Here is a 15463-nt window from a genome sequence, read left to right on the forward strand (position 1 = left end):
CGGTGCCCGGCCGCCTCTTTCATTACCCCCCCGCAGGAGATGCTGAAATCCAGCGGGATCCGCACGGAACGACCCGCGGGCCCCGTGCAGCGCTCCGCGGGCGGCGGGAGGGGGGAACAGACCGGGAATGATCTGGGATTAAATTGTACTACATTGATTTAAATTAAATCACACCAATGGTCCGGAGCCGGGCACAGCTCCCGAGTCCGAGCCGAGTGCTCTCCCGCATCCCGCTTCCCTTCTCTTCTCTTTCCTTCGCTTCTCTTTCCTTCCCTTTCCCCTTCTCCTTCCTTGTCCCCATCCCTCCACGAGTGCGCTCCGCTTTGCCCTCTCCACAAACCGCTTGACCCAACCCAGAGTCTTTATTTCCATTTTTTAATATAAAAATAGATTTAAAATTTAGATTTATATTTTTTCCTCCCTCTATTTAAGCAAGCAAAATAAAGGCGCTTTGCCGAGGCTCTCGCTCCGGGTTTAGGCTTTAATTTCTGCGGGTTTCATGTATTTTTTCTCTCCTTCCCCCTTCCACCTCCTTCCCGCAGCTTCTTGCTGGAGCGGGTCCGCGGAAAGTCCGCGCAAAGTCCGCGCAAAGCCCACTGGCCGCGCAGCAGCGCTCCCCTCTCCGCGGGAGGGGAAGGATCCGCGCGGGGTATTTCAATCCAGCCAAGTGGAAAATCGACTTTCCCCCCGCTTTGGGCGGGCTGGCGGAACCCCGAGCAGCGCCAAACTGCGGAGCGAACTCGGGACGGGCCCGCGCAGGGCTGCGCGCCCTGCGGAACCCCCGCGCCGCCGAGAAAACACCCCAAAACGGGGGTTATTGGTGGGGGTTTAAATCAATTCTATTTATTATTCCCAGGATCGGACCCGTGGGAAGAGCGGGATTTTGTCCGGGGGGAATGTCCTGCCTTTGAGGAGGGGTTGGGGTTAGGCGGAGCGGCGCGAAGTTTGCGCGGGGGGGTGAAGTGTCGTGTGTCTGTTTGTCTGTGTCCCCCGGCCGGCAGCTCCCCGAGCCGCGGGGTTACAAACGGCCGCTCCGGGTGTGGGGTTATTTTATTCGATTTAAAAAGCGAAAAACCGGAGGGAAAGGGGAAAAAAAAAAAAAAAAGAAAAAAAAAAGAAAAAAAGAAAAAGAAAGAAGAAAAAACATGGGTTTTAAAAAAGAATTTTAAAAATTATTACAATTTTAAATATTTCTTTTTTCTTTAAGAAAAAGGAAGGAGCCACCCCGCATCCGCAGCCCCTCTCCACAACTTCGCGGCGCGGCTGCGGGAGCGGCTCCAGTCCAGTTTTTCGGGCGCTCTCTGTATCCTCCTGCCTCCTCCTGCCCTCCCCTGCCTGTCCTGCCTCTCCCTTTCCTCCCCTGCCTGTCCTGCCCTCCCCTGCTTCCCCCTGCCCTCCCCTACGTCCTCCTGCCTGCCCCTGCCTCCCCCTACCTCCTCCTGCCCGTCCTGCCTCCTCCTGTCTGTCCTACCCTTCCCTACCTCCTTCTGCCCTCCCCTGCCTCCTCCTGCCCTCCCCTGCCTCCTGCTGCCTGCCCCTGCCCGTCCTGCCTCCTTCTGCCTCCCCCTGTCCTGCCTCCCCCCTGCCCTCCCCTGCCTCCCCTTTCCCTCCCCTGCCTCCCCCTTCCCTCCCCTGCCTGTCCTGTCCTGCCCTCCCCTTCCCTCCCCTGCCCTGCCTCCCCCTACCTCCTCCTGTCCCCCCCTTTCCTCCTCCTGCCCTCCCCGCCCGGCCCCATCCCCATCCCCGGTCCCGGCCCCGGTCCGGGCAGGTGAGGCCGCCCCCTCCGCCGGGCCCCGCCAGGTACCGGCTGTATTTGTACCGGCTGCCGGGGGCTTGCGGGTGCGTGGGAACCCGCGGGGCGGGTGCGGGTGTGTGTGTGCGGGTGTGCACGGCCGGGGGGAGGTTTCTTGCACACACACACACACACACACACACGCACACACACACCCGAAGGAACAGCCCCGCTCCGGCCCCCCCCTTCCCCATCCCACACCCCCCCCCTCCCGCCCCATCCCGGCTCACACCATGTTCCAGCCGTCCGCGAAGCGCTGCTTCACCATCGAGTCCCTGGTGGGCAAGGACACCCCGCTCGGCCCCGGGGACCCCCCGCGCCCCGCCGCCCTCGCCTACCCCGGCCCCGCCGCCGCCGACGCCGCTGCTTTCACCCCCGGCTTCCCGGGTGCCGCCGCCGCCGCCGGCCGGGCCCTGTACGGTAGCGCCGAGCTCGTCTTCCCCGAGGCCGTGGGGCACCCGGCGCTGCCCGTCGGGCCCCACCAGCTCGGGGGCTCGGCGCTGCCGCCGCCTCACTCCTTCTTCGGGCCGCAGCACCGCGACCCGCTCAACTTCTACCCCTGGGTGCTGCGGAACCGCTTCTTCGGGCACCGCTTCCAAGGTGAGCGGCGGGCACCGGCCCCGGCCCCGCAGCGGGGCCCGTTAACGGGGGGCTAGAGAGAACCGGGGGCAGAACCTGTTGCTGCGGCGGCCGTACGGGGCTGCGGGCGTTTGCACACCGGTGCCGATGCCTTTGCACTCCCGGTGTTCGGTGCCTTTGCATTCCGGTGCCGATGCATTTGCACTCCCGGTGCCTTTGCACTCCCGGTGCTCGATGTCTTTGCACTCCCGGTGCTCGGTGCCTTTGCATTCCAGTGCCGGTGCCCACTCCCGGTGCTCGGTATCTTTGCACTCACGGTGCTCGGTATCTTTGCACTCCCGGTGCCTTTGCACTCCGGTGCCAGTGCCCGGAGCGAGGTCCCGGTCAGGCCCCGCGGGGTTCCCGGGGACGGGACCGGCGCTGCCGGCTCATGCGCGGCCCCGCGGCTGACGGAGCCGGGAGTTGGGGCTTCTCCCGCTCGGGAGCGGAGGGATGGATCGCGGCGGCTCCGGGATTCTCGGCGGGATTTCGTTTGATTTTAACGCGTTGCTCGCGGCTCCTTAATCTTTCCTTCGTCTTTCTTCTTTCTTTCTTCCGACTCCTTCTCTCGCCTTTATCTTTCTTTTCTTTCTCTCCTTTTCTGTCTCCGTTTCTTATTTTCCCTTTTCTTTCTTTTTTTTATTTTATTTTCCTTTCTCAGTCTGTGTTTTGCTCCATTTTCCTTTCCTTTCCTTTCCTTTCCTTTCCTTTCCTTTCCTTTCCTTTCCTTTCCTTTCCTTTCCTTTCCTTTCCTTTCCTTTCCTTTCCTTTCCTTTCCTTTCCTTTCCTTTCCTTTCCTTTCCTTTCCTTTCCTTTCCTCTTTTTTCCTTTCCTTTCCTCCTTTCCCCGCCGCAATGCCCGGGGGTCCCGGTTGTCCCGGAGGAGCCCAGATCAGGGTTATCTGCTCGGCACCAACCCTTCGCTTGGCTCTGGACTCCGCCGGGGATCACGGCCGCCGCCGGCAGAGCCCGGGGGCACCGGCCCGACACGATCCCGATCCCGGCCCGGCTGCCGGCTCTGCCTCCCCGGTGCTCTGCCCGCGGCCCGGCCCCTCCGCCGAGCCCCGCTGCCGGCCTCTCGGGCTGCACCGCAGGGGTTTCCCTTCCCTTCGTTTATTTCTCTTTCCTTTCGTTCATTTTTCTCTTCCCTTTCGTTTCTTAATCTATTTTCTTTCGTTCATTTATCCTTCTTCTTCCGTTTATTTCTCTATGTTATTTGATTATTTCTTTCTTTCCCTTCGTTTATGACTTCTTTCTTTTCTTTACATCTCTCTTTCTCTCTTTCTTTTCCTCTTTATCTCTTCCTCTCTTTCTCTCTTTTTTCTTTCTCTCTTTCTTTCTCTCCTTCCCTCTCTCCATCTCTCTCTCCTTTTCTCTCTACTTCTTTCTCTTCTTCCTTTCCTTTTCTTTCTCGCTTTCCCACTTTTCTTCTCTATTTCTTTCCTTCTCTCTTTCACTCCTTCTCTTCCTCCTTGTCTTTCTTTCTGCCTTATTTTTCTTTCTTATTTTTCTTTTTCTTTCTTTCTCACTTTTCCCTTTCTGTCTCTTTTTTCCCTGCCACTTTCTTAGCCTGTCTTTCTCCTCTTTCTTTATCTTCTTTTTCTTTTGATTTTTCTCTGCCCCCCTCTCTTTCTTTCCCTCTCCTTTCCCTTTTCCCTCCCGTTGTCCCATGTCCAGCCCCACCATGGGACCCAGGGCAGTGTGGCCACGGAACTGCTGTACTCAGGGCTACCAAGCTGCACTCCTGGGGACTAGGGGACCCCCGGTCCTCCCGTGACTGTCCTCCTTGTACCTCCTGGTCCCATGGAGGAGGTTCTGGGGGATCTGGTGGTGCCAGTGCAGGACCCTGACTCCTCTCCCTACCCACAGGGAGCGAGGTGTCCCAGGAGAGCCTGCTCCTCCACGGCCCCTTCGCCCGGAAACCCAAGCGCATCCGAACCGCCTTCTCGCCGTCGCAGCTCCTGCGGCTGGAACGGGCCTTCGAGAAGAACCACTACGTGGTGGGCGCCGAGCGCAAGCAGCTGGCCAGCAGCCTCAGCCTCTCCGAGACCCAGGTACCCCCAGACCCAGGTACCCCCAGACCCAGGTACTCCCAGACCCAGCTACCTCAGACTCAGCTACCCCCAAACCCAGGATACCTCAGACCCAGGTATCACAAAACCCATTTACTCCCAGACACAGGGATCCCAAAATCCAGGGACCCTAGTTCCAGATACCTCCAGACCCATGGACCCCAGGTAGCCACCAACCCACAGCCATCAGTCCCACTGTACATCCATCCATCCAGCTGCCCGTGGGAGCAGCTCGGCATCAGGCAGCAGACACAGCACTAAACATGCTCAGGGCTCTGGCTGCACTCCACAGAATTCCACCTGTTTTTGCCCAGGAAACAGTGTCTGATCCTTGCGGATTTGGGTGATTTTATCTTTGTGCCGCAGCGTTCCTTCGGTTGTTGCCGTTGTTCCCGGCAGGGCTTGAGGCTGGGAATGCCGGGCTCGTGTCACACCGCTCTCCGGAGCGGTTTTCCAGTGTTATTTCTTGCTTGCTTGGGGTGTTTTCCCTAAGAGGAATATCTGCTTTTCAAAATCGAGTTTAAAAAGCAGCCGCAGCGTGATCCCCTTCTTTGGGGAGCTGCAGAAATGCGCCTTGGTTCTGAGCTCAAACACTGCAAGAGTCAGGAGGGAAGAAATAATATTTCCTTTATCTCTGCTTTTACAAAAGCCATTTCATAGGGATTTAGATCGGATGAGGCCCGGGAAAAGTGTAGGTATGAAAGGAAACAGAGATCATGCGGTGCTGGGGGAAAACGGGAGAGCCAGGGCCGAGCATCTCTGTGTGTGTCCAAGCCCGGTGTCCTGGTGAGCGGCTATTCCAAAATGTTCCGTGTGAAAGTCCAGTTTCTCGTAATATTTAATAGTTGAGTCGATGGAGAAAGTTGTCTCCAAATTCTCATTAGGTATTTGGGCCTATTCCCGAATTAATTTCATTTTTATCCTTTATTTTAATTGGAAAACCAAGCCGGAGCTGTGGGTGTTCCCGGTACCCGCCTGGCTCATCCTCACCAGGCTTTGCCAAGCAAAACCTCCGAAGTTCCCGGGAGGAAAATGTCACTGTGGGAATGCGCAGGGGTGGATATCAGGAATGGTGGCCCGAGCCCACAAAATCCTCCCAAAGCTGTTTGTATCCTCATAGAAATAAGTAGTAAAATCATAGTATCCCGAGCCCCGGCCCCGCGGCTCGCAGGGTGCACCCATAGCTACCCTCCAGCTCCGGTCCTTTCCCTTCTGTCACCTCGCCGGGCTGAAAATGATGTTAAAAGGGGGGACAAAAAGACCCCAAACAACAAAACCCAAAGGTCAAAGAACAAACAGCAACTTGTCTGGGCGGAAAGGGCAGCTCGGGATGCCCGGAGGGGAGCTCAGCTCGGCTTCACAGCGCTGCCCCGAGCCTCAGTGCAATAATGCAGTTTATTAGGGGAAAAAGCAGAGGCATCCGTCCCTAAATCCACGTGGAGATTTAGGAATGGAAAGAGGCATTCTAGATATAGAGGGAATGAATGTTTTTCTGTACTGCAGGGGATTCTGTAGGAAGCTGTTTCCATTGGGAAGCTGCTGCAGGCGCCGGGCGCAGGGCAGGGAGCGAGTGGGGTTGATCGCCCTTCCATTCCCCATGGCTCCAGGCAGGGAAAGAGCTGGGAAAGGGCTGGGATTGGCAGCAGTGATTTGCAGGGGGTCTGTGGGGTGGCAGGGACGAGATTTTCCCTTTTGGCTTTAGAAAAATGGTATTTTTTTAATATCTTTTAATTATTTGGAGGGAAATAACCCCAGTGTGCAAAGGAATGGGCATCAAAGCACAGGGAGAGTGGGAGAGGCAGCCTGGCTGGTGGCTGTCCCAAAAGCAGGCTTATTACTATTATTATTATTATTACTATTATTATTATCACTGTTATTATTATCACCATTATTATTAACATTATTACGTTATTATTATTATTGTTATACTTCGAGCTACCTGGTCTAGTGGAAGGTGTCCCTGTCCAGGATCTTAAGGTCCTTTCCACCTCAGACCATTCCATGATTCTATGATTCTATTCTATGATTATTAATTATTACTATTATAATAAATCCCGTGAGGAATCCTACACACACACAATTCTCCTATCAAAAACCAGCCCCCCCCCCTCCATGACACACATCTCCTGTGTGACACCAGTGACACAGGCATGTTTTCACCCCATGCAGATGCTCAGCCCCACATCCCAACCCACGGGTGGGTGCCTTGGACTGTTTTTCAGTGGGTTTAGCTGCTTCCATAAGGAGCTGCCGGTGATGGCTGTGCCTGGTTCTATTTCCCAGCTGCTTTTCCCACTGGAAAAGGGAGCTTTGCCCACTCTGGGTCCCCTAGACGGGGAGCAACACCTGGAGCAGCCCAGGGGGAAGGTGAAAAGGGTACAGGTACCTGCCCAGCATCAGGAAATGCCTTGGGATAAGGGTGGGGAAGGGTGGAGGTGTTTAACCCCTTCCCATCCTTCTTCCTACCAAGGAACTGCATTAATCTGGGCTAAGAGAGGCCCATGGAATGACAGAAATAAAGGGATTGGTCGTGGGGGGTGGAAAGCAGTGGCAGGTCATGGTTCCAAAGCAAACACAGAAAGTGGGATGAGGCTGGAGCATGTGTAGGGGCAGGAACTGGGGGTGACCTGTGCCAGAGCAGCCGTCTGAGGGGATGTGTGTGGCGGGATGATGATGGGGGACATGGAATGTGTGAGCTGGGTGGTGTAAGGAGCTTCAGGGGTGCACCAGGGCTGGTGTGATGCGAATGAGATGCGTGTGCCGGGTAGGTGGGGAGCAGGGAAGATTGGGGGTACCAGGTTGGGCATCACGGGTGGTCACACCACTGTGCCCATCGCTGGTGGCATCAGGTTGCTTCATGTCTCCGGGGCTGGGAAATAACTTCCCTGAGTTCATATTGCACGATGCAGCCCAGATCTCCCAGCAGAACCTCTCCATTCCTGGCAGCTCGTGGTGCAAACCCCGCTCCGGGTCTCAAATCTGCATTCCCAAAGCAAAGGCCTCTCCTTGGATCATGACAGCGAGCTGTTTGGGGTTATTATGGAAGCACCGTGGACCCCAATATTCCCTCCCAGTATCATGTGTGCATGGATGGAGGCACAGCAGCCCTGGCTGGAGCAGTAATAATTAACCAAGTGAATGCCTGGGAATCACAGAGGAGAAAGATGCACATCCCAGATATAGCCAGAGAGCATCCGCGTGGCAAAGCCTGTGGCTGGCAGTGGTCCCCCCTAAGGACCATCCCCAAAAACAAGCTCTTAAAAGTTGTGGGGTGTTTTTAGAAGAACAGCTTTAGCCCCAGCTCGAGCTGCAGACGTTGGTGAGGGTTCAGTGTTGATGCTTGAGGAGCTGCATTGCCTTTCGAGGTGGTGGCATATCCGGGTGACAGCACAGCACAAGCGGTGTCACCATGTCTGGATGCAGGTGATGGTGGGGCTGGTGCCTCCTGGTCACCATCCAGACTCATCCCCATGTTCTCAGCCTTTAGCAGGGTTTGGGTTGTTGTCCAGGCACCTGAAGCCACCGTCGTTTTATTGTCCCCAGCTTGGGAATGGCAGTGTCACCTTTTGGCCAGAGCTGATTCTTTGGGTGCTGTTGGTGTCCCTGAAGCAGAGCGTGGTTTCCTGGTGGATTCAAGGATGGATTCGGGGCGTTGCAGGGCTGGGAGCTGAGCTCATGTGCAGCAAAGCCGTGGTAGGAGCTGTGTATAGAGGCAGGACTGGGATGCAGGAGCCATGAAGGGACCATTCCCATCCCGCAGCAGGAGGATGCGGTGACCCTGGAGGCAGGACCCTGGGAGCATCCCACTGCCTGGATGCACAAACACCCGGCATGACAACAGTTAATGCAGCGAGGGTTTGGGAAGGGATAAACCCCCGGGATTGGGGGTTTAAACCAATTACTCTTGGAGTCGGGATGAGGCATCGTAGGGGGCAGCTTATCCCCCAGTTGCCCACTGTGAGGTTCTCACACTTCTCTCATTGTGGCTTCTGGTCTGTTGAAGCATGGAATACTGTATTGGAGGGCTGAAGGAGCCCATCCAGCCTGGAAACATCCTCATTCCAGCAGCTGGGAATCACAGGGAAGTCTCATCCCGCAGGATACAGCCGTACCGGGCTGGGTTTCTCCAAGCTGAACCACTTCACCCCCACCCCTGCTTGCCACAGAGCCTCACTCAAGCATCTTAATTGCTTTATGCCTTAGTTTCCCATTCTATAATTTAGGGATAAGGCAACTTCCCTGCTCCCAGAGGGCTCCAAGCTTTAATTAAAGTTTACAAAGTGCTTTGCAGTTGCTGAATGAAAGGCACCAGCTCAGTATTGTTCCAGAAATGCCCCAAAGCAAGGAAAGAAAATGGTTGGAGTCCAGGTTATAACATACACCGGGGCCATAAAGCCGCTGTTTCCATAGACTGGGCACGCCTGGAAGTCCAGGGCTCGGCTGGGTGGTGCTGGTGGGATGCAGTGAGGTGGGAAGACCGGCTTCTGCCTCGCTGCCAACAGTTCCAGAGCAGGAGGAAAGCCTTGCCTGCGAGTGATGCTGGAGGAGAAGCGGGAAAGGGGTGATGTTCCCGCGGGATGAGGGGGTGCAGCGCTGCTGGAGGGGCTGCGGGCACCACATCCCCTGCCAGTGGGTAAATGCTGCTGACTGGGCAGGCAGCGGTGGCCGAGCAGCGGCACCTAGTGTCCTGCATCCCGTGTCCTGTATCTCGTGTCCTGCATCCCGTGTCCTGCATCCCATATCCTACATCCGGTGTTCTGCATCCTATGTCCTGCACCTCATGTTCTGCATCCCATGTCCCGCATCCCATGTCCTGCATCTTGTGTCCTGCATCCCGTGTCCTGCGCCTCATGTCCTGCCTTCAGTGTCCTGTGTCCAGTGTCCTGTGTCCAGTGTCCTGCACCTTGTGTCCTGCTGCATCCCTTGTCCTGCATCCCGTATCCTGCACCCCGTGTCCTGCATCCAGTGTCCTGCATCCAGTGTCCTACAACTCGTGTCCTGCATTCAGTGTCCTGCATCTTGTGTCCTGCACCTCATGTCCTGGATCCCGTGTCCTGCATCTAATGTCCTGCATCCAGTGTCCTGCACCTAGTGTCCTGCCTCTCATATCCTGCCTCATCCAGTGTCTTGCATCTTGTGTCCTGCATCTAGTGTCCTGCAGGACCGGGTGGTCTGGCAGTATCCCGCATCCCACCTACAGCATCTCTCATCCTGCCTGCAGCATCCTGAATCCCTGGCTGTAGTATCCTCATCTCCAGCTGCAGCATCCTGCATCCTTCCTGCACCATCCTGCGTCCCTTGCTATAGTATCCTGCACCACTGCATGTAGCATCCCTTATTCCTGGCTGCAGCATTCCAGAGCCCATCTGCAGCATCCCGCGCCCCTGACTGCAGCATCCTGCATTTCCAGCCACATGGGTGCCCGCAGCATCTCACACCACCCACCACGTGGGTGCTTTCAGCATCCCGAACCCATCACCATGTCCATGCTGCCATGTCCAGCCCCCGCTGTGGGCCATACTCGCACTGGAGCTCCCATTGGAGCGGGATGCTGGGGCCTCAGGCAGGGAAGGAGGGTGTTATCTCCAAGGATGGAGACCCCCGGGAGAGTGTCTGGCCACCATCGTGGTGGAAAAGGTTTCCTGAAACCTAAATGTAGTAAATTAATTGTCTCTAATTGTAATTATAATTCATTATCTATAATTAGCTCCCTGGCTAATGGTGCCACCCTGCCCTGGGACACAGGTCCTGGCTGGTGGCACGGGGATAGCTCTGTGTGTCCCATGGGCTCATTGGAGCCATGGCCACCCAACACCAGTGACCAAAGGCAACAGGGATGGGTTCAGCTGATCCCACCATAGTTGTGCTGATCATGGTGCAGCCCAGACACCAGGGTGATGGGCACTGGGTTGTGGGTCTGTGAGGAGGGTCCTGTTTCTCTGCTGACCCTGTGGCTGAGGTGTGATGGAGTGACCTTCACCCATCTTGGGTTTCTCAAAGGCTGGGATGTGGCAGCATCCTCCATCCTGCAACCCAACATCTTTGTCCCCCCCATCCCACCTTTCCTTGGGCAGAGGGGAAACTGAGGCAGGGCAGGGTTATCATGGAGTGCTCCTGGAGCATCAGGGGCTTCATTGCGCTGGTCTTCAAGGAGATCAGGGCCTGCTGCCTGGTCACCAGGACCCCCACAAGCGCCTGTCTCTCCTTCTCCCCCAGGTGAAAGTGTGGTTCCAGAACAGGCGGACGAAATACAAACGGCAAAAGCTGGAGGAGGAAGGACCCGACTCGGAGCAGAAGAAGAAAGGTTCCCACCACATCAACCGATGGCGCCTCGCCACCAAGCAGTCGAGCGGAGAAGACATCGACGTCACCTCCAACGACTAAGGCAGGGACAGGCTCCTGGTGCAGCCACCATGGAGAGGAACCCGGGGGAGGACGGGGGGACACGGTTGGCATCACCAAACGAACTCTAGGGACGTCGTGCTCCGAAGCCACCACCGCCGCCACCCGCTGCCTTTCCTTGGGGACCCCTGGCCCGGCCGGGGACCCGCACCCCGTCCCCCCCCTGCCGCCGCCGCCCGGGGCATCCCTCGGAGGTGCTTTTCGGGAAGCTCCCGCCGCCGAGCCAAGGAGGAAGAGGAGGCTGCCGGGGACCGCGGCCCTGGGACGCGACCGCGCATCCTCCTCCACGCTGGAAGGCGTCCGTCAGCCATGAGATCAAATCCAAACGTCCTACCTAGAAGCTCAATGTGAACCCCTGTTTCAGTTTCCTTTTTCACTTTGATTTCCTTCACCTCCCTCCTTTCCCCCCCCCCCCATTCCCCCCGTTGTTTTGTTGGTTGGTTGGTTTTGTTTTTTTGGGTTTTTTATTTGATTTGACACAGTTTTATTTTAATTTATTCTTTTCTTTCGGTGCCTGTGTGCGTGCGTTCCCTGTCGTAGGTAGTCAGCAGCTGTAGTGTGTGTTACTGCGTGGTAATAAAGAGCAACATGTGCTGGAAACGTGTCTGGTTGCCTTGGTGGAGGTGGGGGGATAAGTCCCCCTCTCCCATCACTTAACAGCCGTGGTGATGCTGGTGTCCTTCTTGTTGGGAGGACACAACTGGGTGTCACTGGATGAGAATAGAATTATAGACTCACAGCATCGTTCGGGTTGAAGGGAGCTTAAAGCTCATCCAGTTCCAACCCCCTGCCACGGGCAGGGACGCCTTCCACTAGAGCAGGTTGCTCCAGCCTGGCCTTGTGTCCCACAGGAGTGATGGAGCCGTGGTGGCCCCATCGCGGTGGGTGCTGGGGGATGAGGGGGATGGCAGGACAGGGGGATCTCCCTCGGGGGTCCCCACAGGAGCGAGGCCACACCGAGTGGACACAGGTATGAGAGGTATGTGGCAGCTTCACACCTGCAACAGGGATTGAATGTCGGGAGAGGTTCCACACAGTGAGGCTTCCTGGGAATATCCCACCTCAGGCACGGATACCCCCGGGACATGGGGTGCCCAGGGTGAATGAAGGGACCCCCTTGGACCTCAGCAATGAGGGACTTGGTGGGGGATCTTGGGGGATGAAGGGCGGGTGTCCTTCCATGTCTTGCTGGGGTTTTCAGGGAAAGGACACTTATAATCATTATATATATGATTACATACATATAATGGTTATAAATTTTGTTATACACGTGCGTATTATTTTTATTATATGTATGCATATTATTATGCATATATATGTGGGATACCAGATTTTATTATATAAAATATAATATAGAAAATATATATAATGATTATTTGTGGTTTTATATATATGTAAGTGTTATAGAATCATAGATTCATAGAATAGTTTGGGTTGGAAGGGACCTTCAAATGACATCGAATTCCAACACCCTGCAATGCGCAGGGACATCTTCAACTATACATATATAATATAAATAATATGTATGTATAAATATAATAATTATATATGATATACTATGTGTACACACTTATATATACAGGCACACAACAGATACATTTATATATGTGTATATAATGTGTGTATATTATTATATTTAATAATGTATTTATATTATATATAATATATAATGAATTTTATAAAGTTATAATGTATTTTATAATGTAGTTTATAGTTTACAATATATAATTACATATAGTTCTATGAAAATATGTATAAGTACATATTGTAGGATATATTTACATCTTATACGTTTTATGATATATGTTCTATGCATTGTATATTATATATATTATATATACACATTATATATAGTATATGTTCACATTATATATTTTATTATATATAATAGACTATAATTATATATAATATTATATATTACATATATATACACACATATATATAAATACACTCACACAAATATGTAGCAATTCCTGCTGTTAGGAAAATCTCTTCCGCTCATGCTCCATGGAAAAGCCCATCCCCAGCAGCTTCTCCCCTGTCAAACCAGCCCGTAAACCCCTCATCTTTTCAGATGATCCCTTTCAATCCCGACATCCGCCGCATCCTTCCCATGAAGCAATGGGACACCACCACCAAGTCTTTAAACTCTTTTATTCCAGACGGATCCGAGCGTTACACAAAGTGTCGCGGTCAGTAACTCGATCGAGAAGGTTAAAAAGAGCCGGCGGGTGCCCGGGGGTGGCGGAGGTGCCTCCACCTGTGGAGGTCCCATGCAGGGACCACTGGAAGACGTGCTGGTGCCGGCGGGTGACCCCCTCCACCACATCCCAAGGGATTTGCCGTTATCGCGGTTCTAAGGTGCATTCAGATCAGGGTCTGCATGAGGAGGGGCAGCTGAGGATGTTGGGTGCAAAATAAGCCATAATAAAAGGAGGAAAAAGCCAAAAGTGGATGTTTTCTAAAGCAACCCGGGGTGATGCCCGGGGCTGGGAGTATCTACCACCACCAGCACCACTGGTACTGGAGGTATCTACTACCACCAGGACCAGTTCAAGCCCTCACCACCTGCACACCCAACACTGGGAATGCTCTCAGAGCCAGGCCAGCTTCCCAATGAGCTTATCCATACCCTAAAAGCCTTGGCTTAAAGGCTGTCAGGGTCTCACCACGACACTCCAGAGACTCCCCTCTTCTGAAGGACACCCCAGGCTCCGGATTTCCATCACAGCCCTTCAAGAGGAGCCAACCGAAGCGGAGGGGACACCAACATCTCTCACCTACGTGGCATTGGTATAACCCTGAGATCTACCAGCATCACTTGTCCCAGGGTAGAAGAGTCACCCCAACAGATAGAACCACTGGTATGGAGTGACCTGCTGCCCATTCCACCAGGAGCTGGCCACACATAGGGACGTAGAGCAGAAAGATGAGCAACAAGCAGAAATGGAAGGAGCTGAGCTGTGCCCAAGCTGAAAGGTGGGTTGAGGATATGGGTGACACAACCCTGGGGTTGTCCCCTGGCCAGCTCAGGGAGCAGCCAACAGAAACATCTTCCAGAAGGGCCTCAAAACTTCTCGCTGGCACCTTTAGCTGCAACCTGGTCCTCATTATTTCTTAATTAACGTATCCAAGAAATCAATTAACTGCGACATTTCTAATTAAATACTACAGGAGATGATCGTCTCATTATTATTATCTGCCGAGGTGAACAACTTGATGTGTGTGGTGGGGTTTTCGCTCCCCGTTCCTTCCACTTCCCCAATTATAGGGAATCAGAGATGCAAATGGTTGGGTTGTTCTCGCAAACCGAAGGCTCCTCTTTGTACATTAGGCAAGTCGAAGAGATTAATTAGCTATTAGTGGATGTGCATCATGTTATCATTAGCTGTTGTGTGTAGTCTTTTCTGGCACAATTTGCTGTCCTAATAAACAACACTAATGTGCTGCCGCTTCCCCAGCTCCATGCGTTTCGTTCCCAACGCTGTAGGAAGAGCGGAATGTGGTATTTTGGGGTTGGCTGGAGGTCCCACCATGGATGGCAGCAAGCGTGCTGAGATGGTGGTGGGACCGCTGCATGAGGGAGCCAAATCTTGAGTTGCTTTGTCAGTGAAACGGTCTTTTAACATCCATAAGGGTCAGGTTTGTGCTTTTCTGCTGCTTTTAAATAAAGATGCATCTCAAACATCCCCTGTGGTGGGATGGTGGTGGCCTGAAAGCTGAACCTCATTGGTGTCCCAGCATGGGGACACCGTGGCCTTGTGTTCTCCAAGAGGTTAGGAGCATGGGACCACCAAAAGATGCTCCTCATACACATCCTGCTCACCACCAAGGCAGGGGACAGCGAGGGCAAGGGCAGCAAAGATGGGTCTGCACCACCCTGGATGTCCAGAGGAAGGGGACACACATGGGTTTGGAAGATGTGGGGTCAAGTCCTTGGCCTCCAGCCCCATGGGTATCACTGATACAAGCGCTACCTTGTATACAGGACCTTCAGATGCTTTCAGAAGAGGTTAGAAATGGGAAGAGGATCCTGTAAGCTGGTGGTTCTCCCTTCCCAGCTCCAAGCAGGAACATATCCCCAGTGTTTTGGGCAGGGGACACACATTTGGACTCACATTTAGACAACACTTGAGAGCTAACATTGTTCCCAACCTCCCAGAGGCCAGGATGGGCTGCCTGCTCCAGCTCCCAAAGACAGACACCGGTGCACGCCTGGCTCAGGACCTGCGATGTTATTTCTTTCTCAGCACAAACTGCCGAGTTGACTGAGACCCATTTCTGTGACACATGAAGAGAAACAAATTTGATGGCAGAGGATAAATCCAGACTCATTTAACCCGTTTGATTGTCACTTGTTCGCCTGCGCAGCTGCTTTTGAGCCGAGCGCGGTTCCTCTGACATCCCTCAGGCTGGTCCTCGCCCCCTGCAGCAGGATCAGGCCCCCGAGATACACAGCAAGAAGCCCTCAGTCTGTTCTCCTCCAAACCAACACAGTCCTCACTGAGCATCACTCAATTAACATGATGAGCATCCCCTGCTAATTAACAACCTGTGTGGGTGATGTGCGTGCAGGGAAA

At 53.9% G+C, this 15463-nt stretch overlaps 1 protein-coding gene across 1 annotated transcript; it reads left to right on the plus strand.

The window, feature by feature from the left end:
• The first annotated feature begins 1546 nt into the window (after positions 1-1546).
• On the plus strand, positions 1547-11483 carry EMX1 (empty spiracles homeobox 1). The gene is made up of 3 exons (XM_030491413.1): positions 1547-2392; positions 4279-4463; positions 10698-11483. The coding sequence occupies exons 1-3, from the start codon at positions 2026-2028 to the stop codon at positions 10863-10865; spliced, it is 720 nt and encodes a 239-aa protein (XP_030347273.1). The 5' UTR covers positions 1547-2025; the 3' UTR covers positions 10866-11483.
• The last annotated feature ends 3980 nt before the right edge of the window (positions 11484-15463 follow it).

This window comes from Strigops habroptila, chromosome 7, assembly GCF_004027225.2.
Source record: "Strigops habroptila isolate Jane chromosome 7, bStrHab1.2.pri, whole genome shotgun sequence".
Taxonomy (NCBI): domain Eukaryota; kingdom Metazoa; phylum Chordata; class Aves; order Psittaciformes; family Psittacidae; genus Strigops; species Strigops habroptila.

What these genes read in the sequence shown, in the direction of transcription:
- EMX1 (XM_030491413.1), top strand. Translation starts at nt 2,026, where the DNA reads ATGTTCCAGCCGTCCGCGAAGCGCTGCTTCACCATCGAGTCCCTGGTG. An exon ending in CTTCGGGCACCGCTTCCAAG is followed by an intron (nt 2,393 to 4,278) that starts GTGAGCGGCGGG and finishes CCCTACCCACAG; the next exon opens with GGAGCGAGGTGTCCCAGGAG. An exon ending in TCAGCCTCTCCGAGACCCAG is followed by an intron (nt 4,464 to 10,697) that starts GTACCCCCAGAC and finishes CTTCTCCCCCAG; the next exon opens with GTGAAAGTGTGGTTCCAGAA.